Source organism: Equus caballus, chromosome 18 (assembly GCF_041296265.1).
Source record: "Equus caballus isolate H_3958 breed thoroughbred chromosome 18, TB-T2T, whole genome shotgun sequence".
Classification (NCBI taxonomy): Eukaryota; Metazoa; Chordata; class Mammalia; order Perissodactyla; family Equidae; genus Equus; species Equus caballus.
The window spans coordinates 9,749,942-9,764,526 of NC_091701.1; the positions used below are offsets into that span (position 1 = coordinate 9,749,942).

Here is a 14,585-nt window from a genome sequence, read left to right on the forward strand (position 1 = left end):
TTGCATATATATGGTTGCATATATGTTGTTGCCTAAACGGCATCTGCTTTCTTTTTATTGCTGAGTAGAATTCCTGGCATAGACGCATCACAGGTTGTTTAACCATTCACTTGTTGAAGGACGTTTGAGTAATCTCCTGTTTTTGGCTATTACAAATAAAGCTGCTATGAACACGCCTGTACAGGTTTCTGCATCAGCATAAACTTTCATTTCTCTTGGGTCAGTGCACAAGAGTGCAAGTGCGGGGTCATTTGCTGAGTTTGTTTTTAGTTTGAAAAGAAACTGCAAGAGTATTTTCCACAGTTGTCCGTACCATGTTAATTCCCTTATTCCCAGCAGTTTCTTCATATCCTTGCTAGCGCGTTTCTTCATATCCTTGCTAGCGTTGAATGTTACCACTGTTTTTTTGTTTTTTTTTAAAGATTGGCACCTGATCTGACAACTGTTGCCAATCTTCTTCTTCTTCTTCTTCTTCTTTTTTTGCTTTTCTCTCCCCAAATGCCCCCAGAACATAGTTGTATATTTTAGTTGTGGGTCCCTCTAGTTGTGGCATGTGGGATGCCGCCCCAGCATGGCCTGATGAGCGATGCCATGTCTGTGCCCACCATCCAAACCAGAGAAGCCCTGGGCCACCAAAGTGGAGGGCATGAACTTGGCCACGGGGCCGGTCCCCCACTATTTTTTATGTTAGCCATTTTAGTGTGGGTGTGGTGATATCTCATTGTGGTTTAATTTGTATTTCTCTAATGATTTTTGATGTGGGACATTTTTTCATGTGCTTATTTGTAGTAGAGGCTTTTTTAAAATTAAAAATAACAAATCACTTTTTCTGATTTTAAAGTAATATTGTATATGTCATAGAAAATTTACGTAAAGAAGAAAATGATTACCTATAATTCTACCATCTTCGGATAATCACTTTTTAACTTATGATGCATTTCATTTTAGCCTGTGAACTTATTGTTTTTAAAAACAAAATTGGGGTTATGACTTTTATATTACTTTCTAAATTTTTTCTCTCTTAATGTGTTAGCCTTTTCAGTACCGTTAAATGTGGCCATATGTGCCTGAAGCTTTTAAAAAACATTTGTAGCCTTGGATCACAGTAGTTCCACTTTCTTAGCATTTATCCTAAGGAAGTAATCAGATTACCAAAGAGAGTTGTGTTCACAAAGGATATTTGTGACAGCATTCATGATGAAAAGTTGTATATAACCTGAATGTTCTCCAGCAGGGCAGTGTTTAGTTGGAATCCTCTGCGGCCATTTTATCGCAGTGTGTTCATTCATCACTTATGAGCTGAATGTCAGTTGTAGCAGAGAGTTGTGCACAGATGGAGAATTATGTGAGGACCCTCAGGGGACTAGGAGTTTAGCTGAGTATACTGAGTTGGGCAAAATGGAAACCATTAGGTGCCAAAATGGTGTTGCAGACGGCCACATATGAGGCAGGCAAGGCCGGGGAGAGGCTGGGCCTTTGGCTTCGCTTGAAAGGGTTGGGACGAGATTGGAGAGAGCCCTGAGTGCCAGGGAAAAGACCGTCAGGGAGAAGCACTAACGGTTTCCAACTCTGTGCAAAGGGGCTGTCATGGCGAATTTATTTGGAACCAGATGGAAGAAGATGGGGGAAGTGGGAAGGAGAAAGCCTAGGTGTGAGGTGGTAGTAGGGCCTTGGGGACAGAGAGGAGGGAGTGAGCATGGGCAGAGTGGATTCTTTCTTTCCTTTGTTCTCACCAACAATAAAGCACTCTTTTGTTTTCAGCTCTGGAGCACATACTTTAACACTAAGCAAGATCGTGCCACATATATGTAATTTACTTGGAGATCCAAACAGCCAGGTGAGTGTATTTTAGTGGGAAAGAAAAATCATTGGTGATAGACAGTTAAGGATGCATTTTGGTGTTCTGTGCATACCTGATAGGTGGGTGGGACTTCATTTGTCTTTATAGAACTCTGATTACTGTTGAAGATAATTAGCATTAATACCTATTTGCATTTATGAGATATCATTGGTTAGTGTGGTAGCCACTCTCTCCTCCTCTCTATATAGGGCTGAGCCCTCACGAGCCTATAAAGTGGTGTCATCCAGACCAGCCTCCAAGATAATATCACTTTGGTCACCGTCTCTGCACCCAAAAGGGAGTGGGCGTGGAGGAGAGTGGTCACTGCTGATTGAAGTCAAACAGTGATTGCCTCTTGGGGTGGGAGGCAAGGGCGTGAGGGAACTTTTTTGAGGTGATGGAAATGTTTCGTATTCTCCTTTGGGTGGTGGCCTCACTGATGTAACTGTGGTAACTCCTGGAACTGAACCCTGTGTGCATGTTATTTTGTGTAAGTTTTACCTAAATTAAATCAAAACAAAGCTCCACTTCCTCAGTGTAAGGATAGGAGAGGAGTTGGTGATGTGTGAATGGCTCCCAGGCCATTCCTGAAGCTTTCCCAGTCTGGGCTCCAGACATGCCGGTTCTCTCACCTCATTCAGTTCCCTTTATCATTGAGTCATTTTTATGATGTTAGCTCATAGAAACTGATAGGAAAAACACGTCATTAGAAAAAGGGGCCGAAAATAGGAACAATCATTTACAAAAGAAATATGTGTGAGAAACAGGCATCTCACTGTAACCTTGACTGGTGATTGCTAAGGCCCTCCACAGAGGTGGTGCAACGCTCTCCTTCCACCTTTACCAGCAGCCAGGCCCTCTGGTCTGAGCACCTCCTCCTCTCTTATCCTTTCTTCTTCTCATCTTTGGTCTGAATTCCAGGTGCATTTTCTCACCTTCTCTTTGCTGCTCTGTTATGCTGCCTCCCTTCCTGTCTGCCTCTCCTCCTCCTGCCACCCACCCCCATCCCCACTTCTCTTCCTCTTGCTGCCCATCCCCATCCCTCCTCCTCCTCCTGCCACCCATCTCCATCCCCACCTTTCCTCTTCCTGCTGCCCATCCCCACCTTTTCTCCGCCTGCTGGCCATCCCTACCTCTCCTGCTGCTGCTGCCCATCCCCATCCTCATCCCTCCTCCTCCTCCTGCCCATCCCCCCTCTCTCTCCTGCTGCCCATCCCCACCTGCTCGCTGCCTGCCGGGTTTCTTGGGCTCCCTGCTGGCACTGACTTTCTTCTTTCCACTTGTTCTCTTATCCAGCCTCTGCTGAAAATATGTGACATTGGAAATATTTTTATTTACTGAATCATACTTTATATTCAACATTAGACATTAACATAAACTGTTTTTTGAAAAGATTCTGAATTACCGCATGGATTCTTTTGCCTTTTGGTCTTCTCTCCATTTTTGTTTTCTGTGGGAAAAAAGTCCCCTGTAGAGGCCACACTCTGAGGATATTGCTACTACTGCCTGGCATCCTTTAGTAGAGCAGAGCAGCCAGCTTGGCCATTTGAAGTTATTTGTCCCTAATTCAGGTGCTTGCATTGGCCCAACAGGTGGTGTGAATGTTCATGCTGGGCCTGTGGAGACAGAACATTGGGGCAGAATGAGGTTGGTGCTCTGTGAGTGGCTGTCAGATAGAGCGAGAGTATTCCAAACTGAGCACTCTGAAAAGAGTCCGAATATTCACATCTGCCTTAGGAGTGTATGCACAGACACATATAGATCCACAACCACATCTCCCAGAAGCCTCCTGCCAGGACACTTTGCCACCTTCCCCTCTGATCCTAATCCAGTTAATCGTTCCTTCTGTGCGTGTGCTCCTGCCTCGAATGTTTTCATCAGTCTTTCCTGCTAGTCTCTGAACCTTGAGGTGAGGACTGTAACTTGTTCCTCTTTATCGTCCCGGGGTGCGTTCCAGTGGTCTTAGGATTGAGTAGACCCCTCATAGCTATTTGAATGACTTTCCTTTCTTAGCGGTTTACGCCTTAGACCAGAGAGAACAGTTGTGCCAGTGATGTCACTGCAGCCCGGTACCTGCCCTAGTCGGCCTGCATCTCTCATTTCTCTACATGTGCGCGCGTGAGTGTATGTGTGTGCATGTGTGTGTGGAGAGTTCTCTCATGGCTCTGCAGGCGGCCGCTGACATTGATTGGACTTGCATGTAAGGGGAACTCTGTGAACACTCCTGCCTTAGAGGATGCGAGTTCATTTTAATACTGGTGTGAGTGCAGAGTGATCCAGAGCAGGGGAAGCCCCTCAGAAGCTTCTCGGGGTGGTGCACAAGTGTACGGAATGTGTGGGTAGGATGCTTTTGGCTCCAAGTAATGGAAAACCCAACTTGAAATTGCTAGAGCATGGGGAAAGTATATTACCTCATGTTAAGAGGGGCCTGAAGTAGGGAGTCCCCGGGGCTTGTTACTGGCTCAGTCATGTCCCCAGAGACTTAGTCTCGGCTGTCCTCTGCTCAGCCATCTCAGCCCTCAAGCTGTGTCGTCCACGGCTCTCCTCACAGGCTCAGCACAGGTACAACCCAGCCGGACGCATGCACAGCAGGCCGAGTAGATGGAAGCCTGCTGCTTCCTGGGTTGCACTCCTGTTTTCAACTTTTCCATATTGCAGGGTTCAAACTCATATGGAAGTAGTGAGAGTGACATAGTGCACCGCCCGGATCCATCACCCAGCTTCCATAACTCAGAAGACCAGTTTAGTTTCATATGTTTCCCTCCCGCACCCCATTGTGAGGCAAAATTTAGAATATTTTGAGGGAAATCTTAGACATCATTTCATTTAATTCTTAAATACTCTAAAAGATAAGGACTTCCCCCTAAAAAAAGATAACCTTAATACTATTATCACCTCCTATCCCTCAAGAATGACTAATTCTCTCATATCATCAAATACTTAGTCAGTGTTTACTTTTCCCGAAGTGTCTCATGTTTTTTAGAGTTCCCTGCATTTCTCTTTCCAAGAGTGGAGAAATGTTTTCCAGAAGCTTTCCTGCAGGTTCCCCCTGCGTTTCGTTGTAGAGAATTGCACCCCATGCCCCTGTGTTAACCTAGTCCCTGGAAAACACCTAAGGTTATGTGATGGCCTCACACTGAGGAGACTGTACCTCCTGGGCTGAGAACAGGGTTTCCTTCCTTGAGGTGTAGATTGCAGAACAAGGCCTGTGTTTGTTGACAAGGAGGGTGGGGCAGTGGCTGTAGCAAAAGCAGCTGACAGACACGTCAATAGGAAGTCCCTTTGCTAGGTAAGAAAAGCTTCAGTTCTGCCTGAGAATCTTTGATTTGTCTTTATAGCTCCTCGGCTAGCCCAGGGCAGTCTCTCAGAGGACTGCATCTGAAGGGCCTCCTGTGCCGGCTGCGGTCTGTCTTGCTAAGGCATTTGCTACACATCTTCAAGTGTCTGGGGATTTGTTGATCTCAGAGCTCTTTGATGCTGGGCCCGGGCCAGGCTGTGCTGACAGTGCTCAGAAGTGGGGAGAAGGAGAGCTTCTGCTGAGGACCTGACTGACACCTGGGAAGTGGGGAGGGGGTTTTGGGTCGAGTGGGTGTGTCTGTGGCCGTGCTGCTGTTCTCAGAGGACAGGGTAGGTGTGGCTTCTCAGCACTTTACAGGTGCCCTCCCTTGAGTTTGGCTTTGCAGGGCATCCTTATTCTGACACCCACATTGGAGTGTGGTGTACTAAAGAGAGAGGAATGCCGGCCTGCACTCAGAGGGGTGGAAGTGCAGCTCCTCACTGCTGTTTCCTTGCTGTGGGCCTCGGCAGGGGGCTAGCCTCCCCAGCCTCCACGCCCTCCTCTGTGTCACAGTAAACAGTGGCCCTGTGAGGAAGGTCATAGATTAGAAGACCTCAGATTCTACAGAGCATTCTACTCAGGCCTGGCAGGTAGTGCTTAATACCTGGAGCCCTTATCTTTTGCATCCTAATGGCCTGGAATGTTGGGGTTCCTTTCTCTGGTGAGCCTGAGGGTAGGCAGAAACAGTGGGACCATGTGGTTGTGTGGAGAAGTGAACAGCACGTTGTCCCCTCAGCCTGAACTGAGTTGCTTTTACTGAAACTCCCCTTCTCAGTTGGGGTATGGTACTTTGTAGTACCAAAGAAAGTCTGTTCTCTGTGTTTTCTTGAATCAAAGGTGGTTTAGACCCTCAGATGCTCCCTGACCCTGTAGTTTTCTAAGCCTGAGGACTGATTATTTTAAAGGTTAAGGATGTTGATTTAGAAGATTCAGATAGGACTAGATGCACCAGCCATTGTGGTGAGTGCTTTATACGCACAGCCTGTAGGTAACAAACTGCTGGCCTGGAAGCTCATTTCAGCCCACAGATTGGTGTATGTGTATGTATACGGATGTCTGCAGAAAGTTTTAATTTCACATTTAGAGTTTGGGTGTTTTTACATTTGGGAGATTTGTATTTCTGACTTCTCTCAAAAGATGAGAAGATGTGGGAAAGCCGCACCTACAGTCCTCCGAGGCTGAGTGAGGCGGGCTCTTTGCCTGAGCCTCCGTCTTCCCTCTTCTGTCATCGCATACCCACCCTGCTCCATTCGTTTATCATGGTCCTTGACTGTGCCGTGCAGGCACTTTAGTTTGGCACGTGGTAGGCACTCAAATATTTGTTGAATGAATCCATTGTTTCTTTTGGTCCTCAAAATAACATTTAGCTTATGGAGGAAGAAATTGAGTCTAAAATAGTTTAAATATTTGTTCAGGGTTATACAGCTCCTAAATGGCCAAGTAGGTACTCAGGTCTTCTTGGACTCTAAAGCTAGTAATTTTTCCATGAAATCTCTTAAACTCTTTATGGTCCAGACCATCTGAATGGTGGACAGGACATTAATTGCCCTGTAAGGTGATCACCCAGTGTGATTGGCTCAGCAGATGCCATTACTAGAAAGTAAGCAAAGGTGATGCACTCATTGCTGATATTCAAGGCACAGTGGCATCGACTGCTTTTGTAATAATGTATGTTACTATATAAAAATGTTTCTTAACAGAAATTCTTTCTTTTCCAATGTAAACTGATAATCTCTGTTAGTCAACTCAGGCTGCTGTACAAGATACCGTAGACCTGGTGGCTTAAACAACAAAAATTTATTTCTCCCAGTTCTGGAGGCTGGCATTCTGAGGTCAAGGTGCCGGCAAGGTTGGACTCTGGTGAGGGCTCTCTTCCTTGCTTGCAGACAGCCGCCATCTCACTGTGTGGTCCCAGGACCTCTGTGTGTGTGTGTGTGGAGAATGCGTTGAGCTCTCTGGTGTCTTTTCTTACAGAGACACCAATCCTGTCATATCAGAGCCCCACTCTTATGACCTCATTTAACCTCAATTACCTTTTTTTTTTTTGGTGAGGAAGATTAGCCCTGAGCTAACATCTATGCCGGTCTTCCTCTGTTTTTTATTTGGGATGCCGTAGTGTGGCTGATGAGTGAAGTAGGTCCATGCCCGGAGTCTGCACCTGTGAACCCGGACTGCCAAAGCAGAGCATGGGGAACTTTACCCACCTGGCCACAGGGCTGGCCTGTTAATGACCTTCTTATAGGCTCTGTCTCTAAATACATTCACATTGCGGGTTAGGTCTTTAACATAGGAATTTTGAGGGGGACACAGTTTAATTTAGTCCATACCATAAGGTTTTGAGTGAAAAGATAATATGACCTAGGATTTGCTTTTTGCCACCATAAGGGGAAAAAATTATAAGTAAAATTACTTGCCACATAACACTGTTAAATCAAAGGGTAGCCTGCAGTATTCAAAATTGTAAATTGTTTTTTGTATCCCTACTTTTTTCCTTTCTCTTTCACTGTCTATTACTTTGATGTTGTTGCTTGGGACCAAATCTGAAATCATGTTGCTCCCCTAACTTCGCCTACTGCACTAAGTGCACATTCTCCGCCTTCCCACCCCTGCACGCTCCCAGCAGGCTGGCCTTGCTTCCATTGCATATTAAAAACAAAATGTTACCCACGTTTTTATTTGCACAATTTTAAACCTATAGAAAAATTGAAAGAGTAGCATAGTGAACACCCATATTTACCACTTAACATTTTGTTACATTTATTTTGTATCTCTTTGTGCTCACACACACATAACACAGAGAAAGAGAGAAATAAACTTTTTTCCCCTGAACTATTTGAAAGTGTCTTGCAGACATGATGTCTTTTCCCATAGATACTTCAGTATGTATCTCCTAAAAACATGGATGTTTTCTTAAATAACCACATCATTTTTTACATCCAAGAAATTTAACATCGATACTGATAACATTTGATATTCAGTCCATATTCAAATTTCCCTAAGTTTTTTGCTGTTTTCCTTTTTTTTCTTTTGAATCCAGTCTGTCTCTTGAGCCTCATTTATCGCTGCTTTCTAAGTTCGTTTTGTGTGGGCCAGATTGCTCCCTTGCTCTCTCTGAAGCATGTACCAGGCACCTCTGCTTTCTGGCCTGTGTGCAGGCTCTGCCTTGTTGGGACCCTGTCTCCTTCCATCTTTGCATGGTAAACTGCTGTCCTCCTAAAGCACATTTTAAGGGATTCCTTCCTCTTTGTAAAACGTTGCTTGGCATCTTCTGGTGTGTGTGCTCCCTCCCCTCAACTGTGCGAGCTCTCTGTGCTCTTGTATAACGTTTATTATTGCCTTCCTGTGTTAAATGTAGACTTTATGGATCTTTTCTCCCAGCTCCTTTTTTCAGACTATGAGCTTCCTGAATACAGGGCTCTGTGTAGCCTTTACTACCCGTTTTTGTTGCTCACTAAGTGTTTGTTTAATTGACCTAAATCCAGAATGCTCTACATGGTGTTTTAGTTTTGGTATAATTCCTTTACTTGTAGTATTTTCTATTTTGGAAAGACAGCCTGAAAATTCTAGTTTCCTGACATCATCATCAAGAAGAAAAGCTAAGGGATATGGACTTTAACATGTCTACAGGGATGGGACCTAAATTTTGTGTACTCTTTGGAATTGTACCCACAGAGTGAAGACTGTTAAACATGGCTTTATCTAGTCAAATGTCTGTGAGGGATCGTACTCACAGTTGCATTGGTGAATTGGTGATATGCTGGGGTGGTGGATAGCCTGTTATGCCCTAGCAGGAAGTGCTGTGGAATGACATAGAGCAGCTATAAGATCTCTTCTTTTACATCTAGGTTCGAGATGCAGCAATAAACAGCTTAGTGGAAATTTACAGACATGTAGGAGAACGTGTGAGGGCAGATCTCAGTAAAAAAGGATTGCCACAGTCCCGGTGAGTTCAGACTTTTTTCCTTTCTTCTGCTCTTCCCCTGCTACTCTTTTTTAGTTAACATCTTGGTTTGCACTACTTATTTTGTTGTGGTAATTTTATTGAAAGACTACATGGTTAGAGGATTGGTGGTTGGAGATCTTGTCTAGATCGTATGTTGGGGGCCCCTTCCATTCCTCTTCTTCAAAAGTCAGACTCTCACCCAGACATCTAGCCAGGTCCTGTGCCACATACTGATTTTGGAAGCATATTTAAAATTGATTGGTGTTGAAAATCCAGCATTCTTTTGGTTCATATGGTTCTGTATCTTGTATACACACAGCAGCTGGTACAGTAGGTGCTTAGAATATGTTTGAACGAGTGAAGCCTTTCCAAAATGAGTCTGGATAGAAATACGTAAGTAATAATTCTGGAAAACATCTTTGAAATGGTAGTTTTCTGGTCAGTAAAGCCAGTCACAGCGTGTAGAAGCCAATGCAGGGGGATCAGTGTCTTATCAAATCCAAGACAACTTTAGTTCACAGATATCTCTGTTGTAGTCAGAATTAAAAAATAACGAACAGTTGGATATCTGTAATTTTAACTGTGATGGAGAAGTTTGCACTAAATGAATTCTAAACCTTTTCCCCCACCCTGCTCCCTTTAGGGAGAAAGTAATGTGAAAATTCTGGGAAGTTAGTCCTGGACTAGACTCACAGAGCAGCTTGTCTGAGCCTATCACTGTGTCCATGGAAATAGCAGAGGCTCAGAGACATGAAGTGACTTGAGAGATCACACAGCTAGAAAGCGTGAGAGCTGATTTGAAGCCCTGTTCTTCTGATGTGCTTTTAATTTTTTCTACCCTGTTTCACAAAAGAGTTATAGAGTATTGGGCATCTGAATATGGGATAGAATATTGAAATATGCAGGGGTCATCCATCTTGATGTCCCTCAATTGGATGTGATGGAAGCGGGCCCCTTCCCCTGAGGTAGAGGTTCTATAAGCAGGTGACTGGGGTTATACTTCTTTGTTGTCAAGAGTCTGACCCCATTGTTGCTCTTGCCATGGCCCCTGAGCTGTGTACAAGATATTTAGGTGGGAATAAGACTACTTTTATTCTACTATATACTACTTTTCATGTTTTTTACAAAAGGTAATCTGTAGGAATAGAGTTTTTTTATTCCTCTGTTTAAAAACCTCAGCCTTCTGGTCTTTGAATATATGGTGAGAACACTTGGGAGAAAGACAGACTTAAAAAGTACTCAGCAATCTCTGAGGGAAAATTGGAGGGCAGAGGTGAACAGGAGAGCAGAGGCTGGAGGGAGAGGGGCTATTTAATGATGTCACTGTCATTGTTGGGAAAACAGGCCTTGAGCAGTGAAACCCTTTACTGCTCCAGGGATGGGGTCACCATGCTGTGTAGCTCATGGTGGCCCTAGCCATGAACAGACCATCTTACACAGTGGGATTGCTGTGTGATGTTTGAAGGTTGCTGTAGCAAGCTAATAGATCCGGGGAAATGACATGGTGAAACTGAGATCTTGAGAGGTGAGTACAGAAAAAAGTTAACGTAGCAGGCCCGAGACTGCTGTCCTTAGGCCTGCTTGCAAGGTTGGCCCTGGGCTGGTGTCTGGAAACTTGGATTTGGGGAGCATTCCCACCACTTCCAAAGAGTGAGGTAAGGGTGGCTCACTGGGCCCCACCTGTACAGGTGTTACGCTGAACACCTGCTTTCCTTCTGGGAGTCTGGCATTTTGGTAACTGCTACACAGAGGGTGTTTTCATGACCAGCCCCACTAAAAACCCCGGACACTGAGACTCTAACGAGCTTTCCTGATAGATCGCATTCATATGTGTTGTCACAACTCATTGTTGGAGGAATTGAGCACATCCTCTGTGACTCTACCAGGAGAGGCTCTAGGAAGCTTGTGCTTGGTTTCCTCTGGACTTCACCCCACCTCCTTTTCCCTTTGCTGATTTTTCTTTGTGCCCTTTTACTGCAGTAACCATAGCTTTGACTATGACTGTATACTAACTCACTCCTGTGAGTCCTCCTAGCGAATCATTAACCCTGGGGAAGGACTTGGGCACCCCAACACAGAGGGTGATTTAGGTATGTTCCCAGAGCAGTTAATGCCCTAGCTGGGGTTAAAACCTTCTCTTCCAGACTCCTAGTTACGTGTTTTGTGTGTTTTTTCTATTTTCCTCTTCCTCTTTTTTTTTTTTTAAACATTTAAAAGAAGCTACAGCTACAGAAGAGCTTGGGCCTCTGAGTGGGTATGAGGGTTTCCGCTATCTCATGTTACCTAAAATTCTTGGTAAAAATTCTAGACCAAATGCAGAGGGTAGTCCCTGGGAAACGGACCCACAGCCTTCACAGCTGTTGTTATAAAACCCTGGCAGACACAGCGCTTGTAAAAATAGGCTAGGAGGTCTTTAAAAACTTTACTCCAGTGAAAGAAGCCAAAACTTTATGTTTCTTTGTATTTAACACAAGACAGTTACCTAAGATCTAGCACTATGAGGGCCAGAGCCTCTGGCTGCCACCTTTATTTTGTTGGGGATGTGTCCAAATGGAATGAGACTTTTAAAGAATCTTACCATTGTTTAGGAAATTCATCATCTGCTATATGTGGCTCCAAGTGGCTGACTGGAATACTTGAATATTCTAGACTTCTGTTACATCATTTATAGGTTTTTTTGTTATTATGTGAGCATAGTAGATTTTTCAGCTTAGCAAGATTCTGTAGGACTACGAAAATATTATAGAATTTACTTAATGCTTTCTAAAACTTGGATTTAGTCCCAGAATAAAACTATTGTCCTCTTAAGAGTTTGTTCATTGAGTGCTATATTTGAAAAGATTAATTATATCTCTAAGAAATATATGATGAAAAAGAATGCCTTAATAATATCGGCTAAATGACTTAGTAAGTAATAATCTGATTTGAGCAGCAGTTTTCTTTGTCCATTTCACAGTTGGGAAAAGAGACTTGTACTTTCATCAGCTTCACTTTGGACGAGCTAGAATTATGCTTTTGGGCCATGTGTTTAGTTGTTATTTAAGTCTTGTCATCTGGTGGCTAAAATCATATTGAACCAGATAGTAAAGTGGTGTTACTCACCAAAATCATCTTCATCTTATCTCTTGACCCACATGGGATCTCAGCATAGGTGAGCTGTGAACTTCAGTCTGCATACTATGTTGACCTTAAATAAATAGATAGCCAGTTATTTCCCCAGAAAATAAACCATTTGGGATCAGTAAAGAATTGCAATTTGGGGTCTGTAACCGTGACCAGCCACTTGCAAGTCTTGAGCAGCATGAGAGGAGAAGCTTTTTCACAGAGGGGAAGAGGAAGTTAGGAGGGCTGTTGTAAACAAAGAGTCGGTGGGAGGAGACTGGGAGTTTGAAGTGTAGTGGCTTTTCATTGGCTGAGTTGTGAGAATCTCTCATTGGCTGAGCTTCTTGCCAGTCAAGAAGAGAAAGTCTGTCTTCTTGCTGTTGGGCCCTGCTATCCATGTGGAGCCTGAGAGCTCCCCTTTCTGGCCTCTCGAGTCTGTTTTAATGAGGTTTCTGTTTATTAATTTTCACAAGTATGTGGCCATTTTACATTGCTTTACACATATTATTTTCACAGTTCATGTACACGGTATGTTCAGAAAGTAAGTACACAATTAACTTCTAGCTATCTCCTGTAAGATATCGAATCCTTTTATGGTATTCGTGAGGCATGCTTGGCAACTACATAAAACGTCAATAGATCACCAGTAACTCCCTGTGGCTTACTTTCATAAACATATACTTTTAGCTACCTTTGACATTCACTGTCACCCCAGTGTATATTCCAGACAATATTTGTATTCAATATGCTATATTTTAGTTTGGGAACAAAGCTTTTGAAAAAAGATCTCTGGTGTTGAATTTCTTCTGGGACCATCATCACTAGAAACCCCACACGTGAAACAGCAGCTCCTTTAGCCCTGAAGATAATTTAATTTCTGGGTAGAGCTGATAGATGTTATCTGATGCATTGTAACTGTTTGGTAAACTTACCTTGTGAACCTGCAGTTTTGAATACCTCTTATAACATTTGTTTTGCTGTCTCAACCTATTTTAAAAATTTATAAACATTCACTAGAAGTTATTACTAAATGATTGTATTGTTAAGGGATAAATTGAAACTTTCTTGTTTTTATTTAGCTTGCTCAAGCTTAAGGGTTATAGAGAGGGCCCAAGGGAGGATCAGATGAGAATGTGCTCCGCCATATCCGCTCTCATTTTTTGGTTTAAGTTTCTGTCAGAGTCGTTTATGTAGAGAAAGTTGACAAATTTATAAGATTCGTCGAAAAAAGGCAGTCCCTTACTGCTTTTGCCATTTCCTCTTAGAGGCAGACACTGTCAACTGTTTTTATTGATTCTTTTGTGTCTACTGCTCTGTCTCTAAATACTGTGCATGTGTTGCTATTTCTTAGTTTTTTGTCACTGTAAGAATTTTACATCACGTTATGGAGGGTGAATTTCATCTCTTTTTCCTGTTAACCTCCGTCATGTACACTTGCCAACTCCTTACTCACTAAAGATAGTCATGTTTTAATTTTGATTAGGACAACGTTTAGTTTATATTATGATTATGATTATGAACTGCTTTTTGTAGCTCACTATTTGTATTTGGCGAATGAAGATTACCTTTTTTTCCCCTCACAAACTTTTGTTTTCCCAGGGTTAATATTGGCTTACTGGGCCTTGCCCTGTGGTGGCCTGGGTTCATGGGTTCAGATCCCAGGTGGGGACATACACCACTCATCAGCCATGCTGTGGAGGTGTCCCACATACAAGTAAAAGAAAGGAAGATTGGCACAGATGTTACCCATGGCTAATCTTCCTCGAGCAAAAAAAGAGAAGGATTGGCAATGGATGTTAGCTCAGGGTGAATCCTCCTCAGCAAAAAAAAATGTCCTACCTTTATTTGCATAGTTGTCGGTGTACTTATTGTGGACTGGTACTGTCTACATGCTGAGTTGCTTCCAACCTGCACTGGCTCCTTTCCCTGTCTCTTACGTACCTTATCATCCTCATATCTCTATCATCATCCCATCATCCTGGGGCTTTACTTCACCTTTCTCTGCAGGTGCGCCTGCTGCATCTTGCAGACCACGTCTTTTCTTTATTGGTTTTCTCTCATTTTGGTTGTGCATATCCTCCAATAACTTTTTGAGAAAAGATGTGGAGGAGGAAAATTTTTTTGAGTCTGAGAATATCTTTATTTTATATATATATATATATTTTTAAGATTGGCACCTGAGCTAACATCTGTCGCCAACCATTTTTTTCTTCTTCTTCTTCTCCCGAAAGCCCCCAAGTACATAGTTGTATATTCTAGTTGTGGGTCCTTCTGGTTGTGCTCTGTGGGAAGCTGCCTCAACATGGCCTGATCAAGTGGTACCATGTTCGTGCCTGAGATCCAAACTGCCGAGACCCTGGACC

At 43.4% G+C, this 14,585-nt stretch overlaps 1 protein-coding gene and 1 long non-coding RNA gene across 47 annotated transcripts in view; one reads left to right on the forward strand and one right to left on the reverse strand.

The window, feature by feature from the left end:
- The window catches only part of CLASP1 (cytoplasmic linker associated protein 1), a 256,363-nt gene that overhangs the window by 89,071 nt on the left and 152,707 nt on the right, over nucleotides 1-14,585 (forward strand). For all 46 annotated transcript variants that reach the window (XM_070240668.1, XM_070240633.1, XM_070240648.1 and 43 more), the window contains exons 6-7: nucleotides 1,762-1,837; nucleotides 9,023-9,120. In XM_070240668.1, the coding sequence (XP_070096769.1) occupies nucleotides 1,762-1,837; nucleotides 9,023-9,120 (174 nt within the window). The remainder of the gene's footprint in view (nucleotides 1-1,761; nucleotides 1,838-9,022; nucleotides 9,121-14,585) is intronic.
- LOC102149041 (uncharacterized) lies at nucleotides 489-12,487 on the reverse strand. Its single transcript, XR_288692.4, has 3 exons — nucleotides 12,223-12,487; nucleotides 3,246-3,456; nucleotides 489-3,142 (listed from the first exon to the last, which is right to left on the reverse strand). It is a non-coding gene; the product is annotated as an uncharacterized lncRNA (long non-coding RNA).